At 34.3% G+C, this 16,704-nt stretch overlaps 2 protein-coding genes and 1 pseudogene across 3 annotated transcripts in view; 1 reads left to right on the top strand and 2 right to left on the bottom strand.

Moving 5' to 3' along the window:
* LOC106140771 (uncharacterized) overlaps positions 1 to 16,326 on the bottom strand; it is a 41,584-nt gene extending 25,258 nt beyond the window's left edge. Inside the window, exon 1 of one of the 2 annotated variants that reach the window (XM_060950304.1) lies at positions 16,089 to 16,326. In XM_060950304.1, the coding sequence (XP_060806287.1) occupies positions 16,089 to 16,192 (104 nt within the window). In that variant the 5' untranslated portion in view covers positions 16,193 to 16,326. Of the gene's footprint in view, positions 1 to 6,571; positions 6,649 to 16,088 lie in introns of those variants that run through there. The other variant, XM_060950305.1, reaches the window with a different exon arrangement.
* On the top strand, positions 2,491 to 3,173 carry LOC132903051 (uncharacterized). The gene is made up of 3 exons (XM_060950307.1): positions 2,491 to 2,710; positions 2,791 to 3,011; positions 3,122 to 3,173. The coding sequence occupies exons 1-3, from the start codon at positions 2,536 to 2,538 to the stop codon at positions 3,158 to 3,160; spliced, it is 435 nt and encodes a 144-aa protein (XP_060806290.1). The 5' UTR covers positions 2,491 to 2,535; the 3' UTR covers positions 3,161 to 3,173.
* Positions 3,160 to 5,954, bottom strand: LOC132903050 (putative nuclease HARBI1; annotated as a pseudogene).
* Positions 16,327 to 16,704: the final 378 nt, after the last annotated feature.

Genomic DNA, 16,704 nt, shown 5'->3' with positions numbered 1-16,704 from the left:
TCTTGTATGCAATATTACAGGAATTGATGCCTTTTGTCACACTCTTTCTACTTTCTGGGTTACAATTTCTGCATGACATCCTGGTATGTTGGTAATACATTTTCTTTCAAATCTTCTATAGTTCCAAATATAGGGCACTTGTATAATTGTCTATTATTTGACATTGTGGAAAAATGTAACTTCCAAGTTCTAATACAAAATTTTTATAATTTACAGTTTCACAAGTAATTAGCCACTTTGATACATTAAACTTGTGAATGTACTTAATTGTAATTACCTTAAATAATCTTTTTTTAACAAACAACACAGTTTATAAAACAAAATAACTTCTATTTCAATGAATACTTATTAAAATATTACACTATACCTGTCGTCAAACGAGTATCTTCACTACATAGTATAAAACAAAGTCGCTATTTTAGTCTGTTTGTCTGTATGCTTAAATCTTTAAAATTACGCAACGGATTTTGATGCGGTTTTTTGTAACAGGTAGAGTGATTCAAGAGGAAGGGTTTTATGTATATTTTTTCCGAATTTTGCACCCGTGCGAAGCCGGGGCGGGTCGCTAGAAAGGTATAAAAGTGGGTACTTGAACTTTTTTTTTTCAAAACTTCAATGGCTTTGCGCGGGCTGTTTCACTTAAAATATTTCAATAATATTTTAAAGGGTTTATAACGACATCTAACTTCAACATATTTACGCTATTAGAAATTAATAACTTAAAAAAAATTTTTTTGACCCACCCTAATATGTATATCAGATGCTGCTCTATTATATATGTAGATAGACATATCCTTTATTTATTTGTATATCACACACTATTTATAAGTCTACGAAAAAGGTGTTTCTTGAACATCTATTATATGTATTATCACCAACCAACGCACCCGTAGCGGGTCAGTCCAGCAGGCCAATTCTGCTATTTGTTAACCGAAACAGGTCGGCTGCGTTTCGTTTTGGTTACAGTTGCGTTTGTAATGTCAAACGGTATTCCAGTAACTTTACGTTGATAGCTGAAGCGCATATAAAACAGAAACGATTGGTCATAAAGCCGCTTAAGGAAGGCTTACGGTGTTGCAACTCAAAAAAGAAACAGTTGCGCGTACATTGCTGCTTTTGTTATAAATTTCCAAGATTTTTGGCTGTATGAGTATTTTGCTCAGTGTTTAAAAAGGTAACGCTTAGTTCGAAGTTGACATTGACAAACAAGTGGTTTGTTTTGAATTCACGAAGCGGCAAACGAAAATTTTTAACAAAGTAAGTTTTTTATTATTATTATAAGTTATAGTTAGACACAACACGAAATAAATACGTTCTACTGCTGAGACGGATCTCAAAGAGGTTTGTGCTATAGGCCACCACCACATAAACCGGCAAATAATAGAACTATGAATTTTATTTTGTAAAATTTTCTCGTAAACTTCATATTAAATTTCGTTCGTAGATAAAATGTCACAAAACTCGTCAGCACAAGCTGGCCGTAGCAGAAGAATAACTTCTGTGAGGCAGTTGGAGCTGTTGGTGGAGTTCATGGATCGCCATAAAGATTTGGCACTTGGTCGTGTACATAGTAAAGAGGCACGGGCGCTTGCTTCTCGCCTGTGGAATGAGTGTGCCACGATTTGTAATGCTGAGGGCACATATAGAAAACCCAAGGAATGGAGCCGTGTAAGTACCTTAAGTACTTAGAAATAACTTCACCAAAAACTATCCATTTAAGGGTGGGTGTGTAGTTATATTTTTATTTCATTTAAAATTAATCCTCTCTAATATAAGAAATGCGAAAGTGTTTTTGTTTGTCCAGCCTTCACGCTTAAACCACTGAACCTATCTTGGATGAAATTTTGCATAGACATAGTCTGGGGTATGAAGAAGGATATAGGATACCCTTCATTCCGGCCATGAGAATTGTTCCTGTGGGTTCACGATAATGCTAGTAACACAATACATAAAAAATTGTAATAATGATTTCTTACCTAGCCAATAAAAAAATATTTTTTACATAATTGTTTCAGTACTGGAATGATTTCAAAGGTAGAGTGAAATCGAAATTACGTACCATACGCCAAAGTGTGGGTGGGACTGGAGGAGGACCAGCAATAGATATTTCTTTGAGCCCTATTGAGGATAGAGTGGCCACAATATTGGGACGAGATGTTGTCACTCCATTGCAGGGTGTTCAACAAAATCCTTTTTTGTCTCAGGTAATTTCATTTTATGTATACAATAAATGTTGGTTTGTTATGTTAGTTTAACAGTTAATTTTTTCATGTTTTGATTTTCACTGTAGAACACTCCTGATGAAGCATCCCACCCTCAACAACCCCAAGAGTTGTCAAGTTATATGAGCGACATTGAAATTGAGTGAGTGATTAAACTATTATAGATTATATATGTTAGTGCTTCATTATTACCAATTGAACCAAAGCCAATTTCAGTTGCATGTGATGCTTTTTGTTGACTAGTTAGCAAAGCTGTGGCACAAAAGAGGTCACAAAAATATAGGATGGGTTGCTTTACAGGTATGAGCAGGATATGACTGAGCAAATTTCTATCTCCGATCTTCCTGTCTCGATACAAATGATTGGCACTGATGACCATGATACACCACAAGACTCAGCACCCCAACTTGAGCCTACAGAATCAGAGCCCAGGCCTCGCCGTTCTAGACACAGGCCTAGAGTTCATGCTAGACATAGGTCCTTGTTGAGTAAGTAACAATTATAATATATATTTAGCAAAATTTTTCTTAAAACTGCCAATCAAATATTATTTTAATGTTTGTTTTAGCGCAACAAGTAGAAGAGTCCCTGGATGAGTCACGAGCTGCATTTGTTAGGCTTGAGGAAGCAAAGCTTGCAGCCCAAACTAAACAAATGGAGATAGAAATAAAAAAGGTAGAGGCATTGCAGCAAATAGCACTAGCTATAAATAAGCTAGCAGATGCAGTGTCGTCTACATTTGATCCTGCAGGCTCCTCTACACTACAGCATGGACATCATACTCAAAAAGTAAGAATCTTTTTTTGTATAACCGCCTTTACATATTCTTTGATTTTATTTTAATTATAATATATCATCAAACATGTTGCCGGTTTTTTTAATCATAACTTTTTTTTCAGAGTCCTCGAATTTCTTCGAGTGATGAGAGTGACCATTAGTAGTGACTAGAAGGCGTAATGAAAGGTAAATATTATGGTGATAATAAGATTTAATAAAATTATTGTGAGGCGAGTACAGTATCAATTAGGTTTTTAATCAATGTCTGTGTTTTTCTTCCCACAGACGGTCCACGAGCGATTGTTGGACTGCCCTGCCTTCTGAAAGTTCCTGATTGATTTGATGCCTGTTGCTGTCAGTCCTTGCTTCAAGCCTGCGCAAATCAACATTAGCAGCAAGTTCAGCTGCTATTTCATCATTGTTTAGTGGATGGACATTTAAGCGTGCCTTGTTTGCTATATTGTGTAAAACACAACATGCATTCACTATGCGCGCAGCTGAGATGGGATCGTAATGAAGTTGTCGAGCAGATAACAGGCATCTGCAACATAATTGATAAGAATTTATTGATACAGGATCCGTAATTTAACTGTGATTTCAAAATGGCATAATATAAATAATAGAAGTATCAAAAAGTAATACTTATAGTTAGTAAATTGAAATATTTTTCATATGTTAATATAACATAGATTAATAAGAAATTATTGATTTTTAAATAAGACTGATTTTGGTAATAAAACTGTGATTTCAATGGATATAGATGTACCAAAAAGTACCTAATAATGAATATTTTAAAATTGTTTTATTGTAAAAGATTGTTATTGTTATTGATTTATATTTCTTCAGGTAAAAAGACTGATTTGTAATTTAACTGTGATTTCAAAGATGCATATTAGATATAATTTTATTGTTTTTGATTGAAATTACTTTAGAATATAAGACTTGAGATGATTTCAGATAAAAAAAGATTATAATAGAAGAGGCAAAAAGTAAAATAGCTAAATGATTATAAAACAGTTATTACACAACTTTACAAAAATAATAGTATTTTTATTTCATCAATTACTTTAACAAGCAATATAAGTATACCCACCTAAAACGCGCTTTTAGAACTCCAATACAGCGCTCTACAGTATTTCTAGCTGTGACGTGAAGGTTGTAGTAGTGCTCTTCAGGCGTGTCAGGTAGAGCATTTAAAATTGGCGTCATCATGCTTGGTCTTAAAGCATAGCCCGAATCACCTGATGAATAAAATAATGAATTAATATGTATTTAAATTTGAAATTATATTTATGACGGCCACTGTGGCGCAGCGGTAGTGCGCTTGTCTGCGTCACCGGAGGTCCCGGGTTCGAATCCCGGCCGGGGCATGATGAGAAACGAACTTTCTCTGATTGGCCTGGGTCTTGGATGTTTATCTATATAAGTATTTATTATAAAATATAGTATCGTTGAGTTAGTATCTCGTAACACAAGTCTCGAACTTACTTCGAGGCTAACTCAATCTGTGTAATTTGTCCCGTATATATTTATATTTATTTATAAACTTGTAACAAAATATACAAACCTAACAAATACAAATTTTCACCCAAGGCCAATTGCCTCTGTAAGTAATTATTTAAAGGATGTTCACCCCAGATAACACTATCGTGTGTTGAGCCAGGGTGGCTGGCATCCACACTCATTATATTGAGATTCACATCACAAATCTGAAATAAAAATATCATTTTAATTTTTGTTGACTAAAATAAACACTCCATTTAAAAGAGTACAAATATTTAAGAGTAAGGAGACCATGCTTACAATTTGTACATTTAAGGAGTGATAACCCTTCCTATTCATATACCTCTCCTCATTTTGAGTGGGTTTAATAATTGAAACATGGGTCCCATCTATGCATCCCACAACTCCTGGGATACTGAATTTTGAATAAAACCTGCAACAAATCACCAAAATTAACATTTATTTGATATAGCTACATACATATTTAAGAATAATACAATATACTTACTGGGTCTTTAGTTGTTCCCGGCCAGCTTGAGTCAAAGGGAACACAATATATTTATTTAAAATATCAGGCATATTTAAGGCCCCTACCACCTCTTTAATAGCCCGGGACACGGTTGGCTGCGAAACTCCATGGACCTACATTGGCCAGTTATGGTCTGGTATGAGCCAGAAGCAAAAAATGCTAATGCTATTAGCACCTAGAAGTTAAAATTGAATTAATTAAAAGTTGGTATAGAAGGGGCACACTGTAGATGGAAGGGTAAATCTTTTACCTTATTTTCTGGGCTTATGGCATCACTGCGGCGAGGCCGGCGTAAAAAGGGCCGTAATTCGTTGATGAGGTGACGTGCAAGGGTCTTTGATAACCTGTAGGTTTTTAAAAATTCCCTGTCGGTCATATCAAAGGCCTTCCCTCTTGATGCCGAATTGCGACTTTTTCTACGACGGTCTCTAGCCCTGGCAATATCCTGAAGCTGCGCTCTCAACATTATATCCCAAGCTAAATATGAGCTCATTATTTCTGCAAGGATAATATGTAAGAAGGTATGAGTAACCAATGAAATAACAATGAATTTTGACTGAACAAAAATTTTAAGTCAACAATAAACACCCGAAAAGGTAATTTAATATAATCAAGGAATTACCTACCTTACAATTTTATCACAAGATAATCGCAAAATTTCGCAAAAGTTAAACTTTTGCTGCCGATGCAAAACCGCAACTTTTGACAATTCAACTAACGCAGAACCGTTGTGTTTCGGCCGGACCAACTGTCAAAAAGTTATCAGAATACGCAATAATAGCCGAACGGCAAACGGAACTTTACGTGTCCTTTAGCAGAATACGACAACCGAACCCTTTCGGCTGTGTAACCAATGCGTTACGACTTCGTTTTGAAAAATGGTTAGTAGAATACCAAAAGTTGTCATCAAAGCGTTTCAGATCCGTTTCGGCTAAAAATAAAATAGCAGAATTGGCCTGCAGATCGCTACATTACTCATGATGTTGAGCGTAGGATTTAAGGAATTTTCCTTGTTGTAAAGCTGTTAGGAAATATGTTGATTTTATATAAACAGTAAACATTTACAATAATAATCCAAGGGTTTAAAAATGAATGCCTTATATCAACCAATAAATTATCACGTGTGGCATTGTTAACTTGGGGTTAGTAAAATTGGCAGTTCCTGACTTCCCAGTCTTATCTACAGATAATAAGAAACTTAAAGCGAAACAATACACTTGATTAGTATTATGTTTACAAAATTATATCAGAACATTGTTAAAACATAAGCTAACACTATCATATACGCCCATTTCAACGTTACGCTCGTCGTGTTGAATTACAAACCATAAATCAGAAAACGATTGCAATTATATTCCACAATAATTTGTATGTATCTATAAATATTCAGCCGCATTATCTCGAACCACTAAAGTTCAACTTAATGCTTAAATCATTCTCACCCGGGTGAACCTTTATTAATTGGCAAACGGATAAGGACAGGTGAATTTAGGTATTATATTTTTATTGTAAACATTAAAATGTATTACAACACAATTACCTGAATCGTCGTTTTAAATTCATGAACATCTTGTAATAATCCTTCTTCAAGTAATACTTCATATTCACAAATTTCACGTACACTTTTACAGTATTACATCACTGCGGCCGTTGAAAAACGATTAACTTTATCAACTCGACGTCTCTGGATCAATATTCCTTTGAAAATATTTACACAAGAGTCGATGGCGACCAGCGAACCTATCCACACTGAGTGGCCAAGGCGGGTATCGGATGAATCATAGCAACAGGTCGGTTCATTTAGAACTTTTTTTATTGCGGTATTTTTGCTAACTGTACTTGTTCTTTCGACGCCACTGCGCTAATTACCGTGGACTTGATGCCCTGCCTAAACAGATGCTCAGGGCAAATAGCAATGTAAATACTGCCTATACCTAACCTACTAAATGAAACATTAATTTACCTGTTTGCAGTTATTTCAATGGATAATAATAAGAAATACATGCATTAATCACATCTATATCCCTTGCGGGGAAGACATAGCCAATAGTCTTGAAAAGACTAGGTAATTCAACAACGTACAGCTGTATAGCACAATGATGATAGATTTGACATTCTAATAGAGGCAGGTTGCTAGCCTCTTTCTTTTCTCCTTTAAGGCGATGTTAAAGGAGAATACCATGTTACTAAGCCTATCCCTTCGACATCCATGGGAAAGAGATGGAGTGGTCCTATTCTATTTTTTATTGGAAAACCAGTCCAATACAAAAAAGTTGTTATTATAATATAAACAATTATTTTCCTACTACAAAATACAAAATAAATACTGTATTATTGCACTCCAATATAATTGGACGATTTAATGAAAGCCTCAACTAGAAGTAGTTTTATAACTTTGCACTCACAAGATCTACAATAATGCAACCCGAATAAAATTCAATGAGCCAAAAAATTGTCTTTGTAAAAAAGCACGCATAGAGGTTAACGGGATTTTTCGTTTTTCATTCAAAGCTAGCATAAGCAGCAGAAGGCTGCATTTAGGTCGAATAAGATCGAAGTTTTCTGCGTAACAGAATTATACGAGTACAGTAAGACCCGGTTTCCTCGTAAGCGGAGAGGACAGGAGACATGGGGAGGAATCTATTTCAACCGGAGAGGAGATGTGGAAATAACGAAATCTGATTGGTATAGGTTATACATACAAACAAATAATTGCCTCTATATCCCTTGCGGGGTAGACAGAGCTAACAGTCTTGAAAATACTGAAATATCATGTTCATTGATTTTTTATCTCGTCTCCTCTTCTCTCCACTGGAAACCGGGTCTAAATATAGTTATAATGGTTTAAATTCGCGAAGGAAATAAATAATAAGTATCATCTATCACAATTAAAAGATGAACTCCTTCAAGCGCTTTGTCTCTTTCCAATATAAGTACGTTCCACTTCATAGAAATAGCTACATCATCAATCACCGATGTCTCACATACCCTAGAAAATCGCCCCAATTTTGTCAAACCGGTTCGAAATATTAGTACCTATCTATTGCGTTATAATAGCAACAAAAAAAATTAGCGCTGGTGAAAACGAAATTTTACATAGATACTTATATGGATGCTATGCCGTTTTTTTTATAATTTCTTGTTTTCCCTCATCTTGTTATAAAAAGCGACTTGTATTAATAAGTATTGTAATATATGTCTTATGATAGCCAGCAGTAATAGGTATGACCTACTCATTAACTATCTAGGTATGACCTATACACCTCACAAAACCTCAGGTGCATGCGATCAAATCAATTTAGCTAGGTGGGAAAATAAGTTTCTTCAATATTTTCATAATTTATTTACCCAAACTATTATTTACTATACATACATACATATAGTCACGTCTATATCCCTTGCGGGGTAGACAGAGCCAGCAGTCCCGAAAAGACTGAATGGCCACATTCAGCTGCTCTGCTTAATGATGGAATTGAGATCCAAACAGTGACAGGTTGCAAGCCCATCGCCTAAAAAAAAGGATCGCAATTTTATAAGCCTATCCCTCAGTCGCCTTTTACGACATCCACGGGAAAGAGATGGAGTGGTCCTATTCTTTTTCGTATTGGTGCCGGGAACCACACGGCACTGCCGGGAACCACACGGAACATATTTACTATACAAGATAGTTGCTGGAAAATGATAAAAATGTCCGTGAGCGAAGCCGCGGGTAACAGCTCTAGTATTTTATAATATGAATATGACTCATTAGGACAATCAACATCACATGGTATCCAATGTTTTGTTACTGCGATGATTCAGTGAACCTACTAAATGGTAAATAAAACGTCAATCAAAACTTGACTGTTCAATCTTAACTAAGTATAGCTGATACAGAATAACTATTTGATGATGAACATTAATCATCAAACTAAGCGCATGCCAGGCTACGGGGGCAGGTCATGTCCTATTTTATTTATTTATTTATTTATGTACACAAAATTATATACAGGAGCATTTATTACAGTAATTCTAGTACAAAGGTGCTACTTATTTCAAAAGAAATCTCTTCCAGTAGACCCATGAGAGGAAAGATGAACTCCTAGTGATGCGACTCGAGCCCTGTTTTTACTCGAGTCACTCGAGTGAATTTGTCAAACTCGTACTAGATTGAAAAAAAATATTATTCGAGTCTCTATGCACTCGAGTTACCGAGTCAACTCGGCGCATCGAGTTAATTCTGTTGCCACTAGATGTCACTTCACTACTCTATTTTACTTATCTGTGTCGGGCCGGTACAAACAAATCAAAACTGACAGGTTTAAACTTGCATCTCGTAGTTAGCCGTACTTTAAGTTTTTTTTACCAAAATTGATTGAATATTAGTGTTTAAAAGTGAAAAATACGTAAAAGAGTTGATATTCTTAGTATTGGTGAATATAAATTAAAGTGTAAAAGTGATTATACCTTAGGTATTTGATTGTAAGTAACCTACTTAATTATATTGTTAAAAAATATGAGTGAAAAAGAAAATGGAGCTAAACAGAAATCATCAGTGTGGTTATATTTCGAAAAAAACAGTACCAATAAAACTGTCATATGTAAAATTTGTAAAAAACAATATAAAGATTTCGGGAATACCACCAACTTAATAACACATATGCGAGGAAAACATTCGCTCCAATTCAGTGGTTTTTTTGAAAATAAAGATAAATCCATAGATAGAGACAGCAAAATTAATAATTCATGTGGACTATCAACATCTACCGCTAATAATCAAGTGGAAACTGTTGGCTCTGATACGACTAGACCTGAAGAGTGTGCTACCAAAAAGAGGCGTTATAAACAGCTATGTTTTTCATCGTCCAAAAAACAAACCCAAAAAGATATTGATATTGCCCTCGTTAAAATGATTTGCACTGATATTCAGCCTTTGCAAATAGTAGAAAATAAAGGATTTATCAACTTTGTCCGGACATTACATGCCGATTACATTCTCCCAGACAGAAAAACTTTGTCGGAAAGGTATTTACCTCAACAGTACCAACTGGCACGCTCTTCTCTAGCTGATAAGCTAGAAGATGTAAAGAATTTGGCTCTAACTACAGATATGTGGACCTCGGATAGCAATAAGTCGTATTTGACGGTCACAGTTCATTTCATTAGCGAATCAAAACTATTCGCGCGTACGTTAAGCACAGTAGAAGTAAAAGATGTACATTCTGCGACTGTTATAGCCAACGTTTTAGATACTGTTTTGGAGGAATGGAGAATCAGTGACAAAGTTGTTACTGTTGTAACTGACAACGCCTCCAATATTAAAAAGGCTGTATCGGAATATTTAAATAAAAGAAATCACTTTTGTGTGGCCCATACTCTAAATTTAGCAGTATCTGACTGTAAAAAATCAAACTTGCCATTGACGTCATTGTTAGAAAAATGTCATACTGTAGTAACTTATTTCAAACAAAGTACTAAAGCAGCTTACAAATTAAAAGAACTGCAAGAGCAGATGAACCACCCTGTCATAAAATTAAAACAAGAGGTTATTACAAGATGGAACTCAAGTTTTGAAATGATGGAGAGACTACTACAGACTAAATTATCCTTATCAGCCGCATTGTCTACCATGTCTTCTGCTCCGGAAAATTTCACTGCTAACCAATGGGAGGCAATAGAAGATTGCGTCAGTGTTTTAAAACCTATTGAGCAATTGACTACAATACTATCTGGCGAAAAATATCCAACTTTGTCCTCTATGATACCGTTAATCAGAAATGTCCAAACTTGTCTTATAAAGAAGGTTCCGGTTACAGAAATAGGTGAAAATCTAAAAATCTCTTTGCATTCTGCTATCACTAAACGCCTCGGTATCTTAGAGACCAACAAAACTGCTGCCAAATCCACTTTTTTAGACCCCCGCTACAAGAAAGCTGGTTTTGGCCTCGAAGCCAATGCAGAAAAGGCTGCCCAATGGGTTATAGAAGAGTTAGAATCAGAGATTATAAAAAAAAATAGGAATTTAGCTCCTGATGAATCTAGTCAGACAGTGAACACGTCAAGTAATGCTAATGCTAGCATTGGCACAAATAATAAGGCTAATGATTTATGGGAGGATTTTGACAAAAAAATATCAGAGAGAGAATTAATACAAACAACTACTTCTTCTGCTATAGTGATTGTGAAACAATATAGAGAAATGCAATATTTAGATCGTCATCTCGAACCAATACTATTTTGGGAACAGCGAAAAAAAGCGATGCCGGAGTTATATGAGTTAGCTATTAAATATTTATGTATACCTGCATCATCCGTTCCTGCAGAACGAGTGTTCTCTAAAGCAGCCTTAATTTGTAACCAAAGAAGAAATAGATTAGATTCTAAAAAAGTAGACGAAATCATTTTTCTAAATAGTTACTTCTCATAATATTTTTTATTATTTTATTTTTTTCACAAAGAAGAAAAATGTTAAGTTAAGCACAATTATTATTATTGATTTGTCTTTAAGAATCTATTTTTATTTGTTTTGTATGAATATTTAATGTTTGTTAGAGCATATTTTGTTTTTATATAACTTTATTTAGTTTAATTGTCTTTAAAATTAATAAGTTATGATTTTTTTTATTATCATTAAAGAAAACTTGATTGTAAGCTATACTAAACAAAAGTCTGAGACAGTCTGATTTAATATAGTTATTGATATTTATTAATAATAAAAATAATAAAAAGAAAACTAAGTTACTTGTAACTAAAATTGCATAAAATATGATTGTTCACAAAGAAGTAAAAATGTTAAGTTAAGCACAATTATGATTGTTGATTTGTCTTGAAGAATATATTTTTATTTGTTTTGTATGAATAGTTGATGTTAATTAGAGCATATTTTGTTTGAAATATAGGTTTATGTCACTTTATTTAGTTTAATTGTCTTCAAAATAAATAAGCTATGATTGGATATTTTTTTAATTATCATTAAAGAAAAATTGATTGTATGCAATATAATAAACAAAAGTCTGAGACAGTCTGATTTAATATAGTTATTGATATTAATAATAAAAAAAAACTAAGTTACTTGTAACTGAAATTGCATAAAATGTGATTGTCATGAATAGTCAACCATTCATGGAAATTTAATTATTCTTACTTCTTAGGAAGATCTCATCATTGTACATTGTTGATTACTTAAATAAATAATATGTTGAAATTCTTATAATGTGTATTTTATTTCATATTAGTCCATCCATGACAATGATACTAGTTAAATAAAAATTGCACTCGAATTGCAAACTTTCAACTCGAGTGAGATTTTTACTCGAGTGAGATTTTTTACTCGAGTAACTCGAAAACTCGAGTATGACTCGAGTGAGGCTGTAAAATTACTCGAGTGACTCGAGTCACAACATCCCATTCGAGTCGCATCACTATTTTGGAGCGGTATGGCGCGGTATCCTATCATAAGTTTAGAAAATATTAGGGTCTACTATACTTTTTTTTGTAGCTACACGAAGGCTCGTGATTGTGACACGACAAATATCTACACGACATTGAACCAATTTTGATGAAAATATGAGAGGTGTGACATAAATAGAAAACCATTTTCAATTTGTTTATACAATATGAGCACCGAGAAAAGCCGAGGAATGCAAGTTCAGGGGCAACCTACTGCCTGATTAGTTTAATTTACGTATTTGAGATTTTAGAATTTTACTAGGGATATCGTATAATGAATTATTGAATCCGCAGAATAGTCTATTTCTTCAAATTATACTTTATATTCTATAACCTGCCGAACACCTCTCTATGTAGGTGCCTCATCTGCGCAACCACGATCACTCTGACAAGAGTTTTCGACTAAGAAGATTAATGAAGATGAGACTGAACTATGCTTTAAATGTATTTCAGCAATAGCGACTTGCAACGTATATTTCAATACATTTGCAAACAACGTTGACAAAACAAGTGTCGCATAACATAAAACTGTTCATGCGAATGTTTTGGGTTGCCGGAAACAAAAAATAACTAGATATACCGTTAGTTTTGGCGCTTGAAAATTGGACACACACGACGCCTCATATTGCAGGACCTAGGCACCTGCCGTAAAAGAGATGCCTCGAAAGACGTCATTGAATATTAAATTGCAAATTACAGTTATGTAGCAATCATGCTAGTGACTTTTGTTCACTTAATGTAAAGTAAACCAACAATTCATAACTGACCTAGTTAGATCATTAATTGCATTGAAGAAACACGAAAACACAATAAAGGCGGTAAAAAACGGGGCGTTTTGTAGAATGATTATGTAAAATTGTATGACAAAATAAGAAATAGTGTGATAAGGAAATGTAGTGATGTGAAAGATGATAATGACAGGAATAGGAAAGAGAGGTCCTGGGGAAAGGTCAAGTCAAGTGAGCCCGAACTCGAAGTGCATGAAAAAGGTTACGAAAACGGATGAAGCGAAAGTATGCTGGGATCATGACAAGGGGAAAGATGTAGTCTCTCCCTAACCCTTCAGGCAAGACGTATCATTTAATGTTTTTATGTTAGCTCCCTTGCACAACTTTGCATCTGGTGCAAGGCAAAGCCGTTCTATAATTTGCTGTAAACAATTTAAAAAAATATATTTTTACGTCATTTTCAAAAATCCCACACATTTTTTGCTAGTTTTACAAGCTCGGCATTACAAGTTTTGTTTTCAACACGTTTGGACAAATTTCGGCGCGTATACAAACATCATAATTATAAAACATTATGCATTACATATACAAATGCACCTACAGACAGACAAAAGTTCAACGTACCTCATCGATTGGCGTCTGGCGCACCGCCAAACACTTAACCATAATGGTTTCAGTTATCCGACTTCCTTAAATAGATAAGCTAATATCTTGTTGCATTTCTGATTGGTCAAATTAATTTATCAGCCTCTATGGTGTAGGGGTCAGTGCACCTGTTTGTTGATGAAAAACAATACTGATTGTTAGCCCTAATGGCTGACGTATACCCTAAAGATTACCACTAAACAATGTCTTTAAATCCATGATAATCCATACTATAATAATTACTTAAGAATAAGAAAAGTTTTTTTTGTTTGCAAAACTCAAAAACGTCCCGGTAGAGAGTGGAGATAGTTTTTAATGATATTTGGTACAAACAGAGACAGACTAAACCTTCAGTAACCTAATAAAAACATATAAGCACCATTTAAGAAATACTAATAAAATAAAACTAATCACACCCCAAACCAACTACGGTAAGAGAAACATATTGTATGAAGGGGTGCAAATGTACAACAGAATGCCAAATGAACTGAAAAAATGCAAATCTTTGACTTTGTTCACAGAAAGATTAAAAAACATGTCTACGAACAAGTTTAAACTTATTGTTGTGACAACTGTGTTTATTTAAAAATTTAACACTGCTTAAATGTGTTACTTGTTTACTATTTATTTGTATTAAATTATGGCTCATTATAAGTTAATTTAATTCTTTATGAGTCAAATAAAGATCTTTAAACCTAATTTTTCCTGAAAATTCCCACAGGAGCTGAAACCCGTGAAAAAATTTTGTACTTAAAATAGCTGTGGTGAGACTGAAGCTTCACCTTTCATAAAATGACCCTTACAATTTAAATTTCTCGCTTTTGGTTTGCCAATCTAGTTGCATGCCCAATTCTTTGAAACTCTCTCTGTAGGTGAGGTGATTAAAGTCAGACTGCATGGCAATCTCCTTTTGTGCAGGGTAAAGAGACCTTGCTTAAATATTGTTTTTTTTTAAACTTGCATATAACAAGTCTTATTTGACCTCTGCCATACTGGCTCATGGCTGACATGGGAAACTGTAGGATCACATTTTTATTCAACCACCAGCAATCTTTTCAACCACTTTGATAAAATCAAGTTCCTACAAAATTACTTCAGTAGCAGAAATTGATGAAGAGTTAATAGATGGTTGGCATAGTGATGGAAGTGAGATTTAGAGATAGTGAATGGTTCCTAGCCCATTACCTAAAAGATGATCTCATGTGCCATGTTGTTTTCAGCACTTAATAGAACCACTCCATATCTTTACCATGGATGTCTTAAAGTTAACATCTGCCAAACACATCTTCACTAGCAGACCAGCATGAAAGCCCCATGGTAACATTGTGACAAGTAAAATTAAGGGAACTTTATGGAGAAGTTTTAATAAATAAAGACCTGGCTAGAATGTTCCATGGTTTTATGGATTCAAGTACATATTACCGGCTGTAGTTATTTTAATAGTATATGTATATGTGCAACATCAAATTTGAGTCTCTTTTCGCAGTGTGAAATGATCTATAAGTATAATAGTTGAAACTTAAAGAATATCAGGCCAATAAGTGAATTGTACTAAATTTTGGTGTTTAGTATACAAAATGACCAAGCTAGTTCTCATAATAATACAAGGAAAACCACATCAGTAACTATGTCAAACAAAGGGACAATGTCTATGCCAAATATTGTGAAATTGACTAGCGGAAAATGATGATGATAGATGATTGCAAGGCTGAACCTAAAGCTACAAAATCAATTCATGATACCTAGGTGGATTCTTTTAATGATTCTGTTGCTTCAGAAAAATATGTTATAAGTAATCTCAGTATAGGAGCAGGAGACCTTACTGACAAAATTAATACAACCATTCAAGAAAATATACCTATATCTTTAGTATTGACTATTTAAAAAATCTTACACCTAACATAAGTCTAAATGATACCTGTAATTACTTTTTGTAGGTCATTAAATGCACATGGCCTTGTACAATGTCAAGTAATGCTACTTAGTCCACTGAGCTACAGATAAACAGCAATTACACTGACGATTCAATTAAAGTCGCAATGGACCAATATTCAAGTACCTTGTAATACATCTCAAATAGTATGTCTTATCATAATAACAATGGATTATTGTTGATCAAATTGATAAGCAAACTCATACAATTGTATCACTGAATAGCTGGATAAAACCTGGCTTTATGTATGTTAAAATTTGTTAAATAACTCGAACATTTTCATCATACTTCTGGATAAAACTGTAAAAACATGAATGACCTACCTTGTAAATGGACCACTCCTTTTAGCGATTTGTCCAAGTATTTTCTCTACAGTCCGTCTGTCTCCTTCTCGTGCCGCATCCAACAACTCCTGACCTCTCCCCATGTTCCATTAATGTTAATTTTCAAGCACATACACAAAAGTTAGTTTATTCATTTCAATTTTTACACTAGACTTCACTATCACTACACTATACAACTTCATTGATCGCTCGCCGCCATGTTTATGGATTTTGACAGATCATGCGTGAGTGCACTCTAGCGGCCGGCTAAAGAATCGATTCGTGTTCAAAAAGGTTCTTGTTGGTTCATTCTTCATTTCATTGCGGTAAATTCATTCAATTCAAAGATTCAATTTGAACATTATTCGAATATTTTACCTACTTTTCCCGTAACGTTACTTCTTTCCCAACACACGGCATTTCCTTATATTATTATGTCATGTTACGCTGTTCCATATCCTATCACTCAATTTCCTGATTTCATGCATTGTCTATCATACCCTTACCTTAAGAGTAATTTAATACTCAAAAGCCATACACCTACCTTTTTCCATACTCATACATTAGCGTTTGGACGCATCGCCAAACGAACTTCTTGGGCAAATTCTGAATGTAT

This window comes from Amyelois transitella, chromosome 21 (assembly GCF_032362555.1).
Source record: "Amyelois transitella isolate CPQ chromosome 21, ilAmyTran1.1, whole genome shotgun sequence".
In the NCBI taxonomy this organism is placed as follows: domain Eukaryota; kingdom Metazoa; phylum Arthropoda; class Insecta; order Lepidoptera; family Pyralidae; genus Amyelois; species Amyelois transitella.
This window is presented reverse-complemented; position numbering and strand designations above follow the sequence as displayed.

What these genes read in the sequence shown, in the direction of transcription:
- LOC132903051 (XM_060950307.1), top strand. Translation starts at nt 2,536, where the DNA reads ATGACTGAGCAAATTTCTATCTCCGATCTTCCTGTCTCGATACAAATG. An exon ending in TAGACATAGGTCCTTGTTGA is followed by an intron (nt 2,711 to 2,790) that starts GTAAGTAACAAT and finishes TGTTTGTTTTAG; the next exon opens with CGCAACAAGTAGAAGAGTCC. An exon ending in ATGGACATCATACTCAAAAA is followed by an intron (nt 3,012 to 3,121) that starts GTAAGAATCTTT and finishes CTTTTTTTTCAG; the next exon opens with AGTCCTCGAATTTCTTCGAG.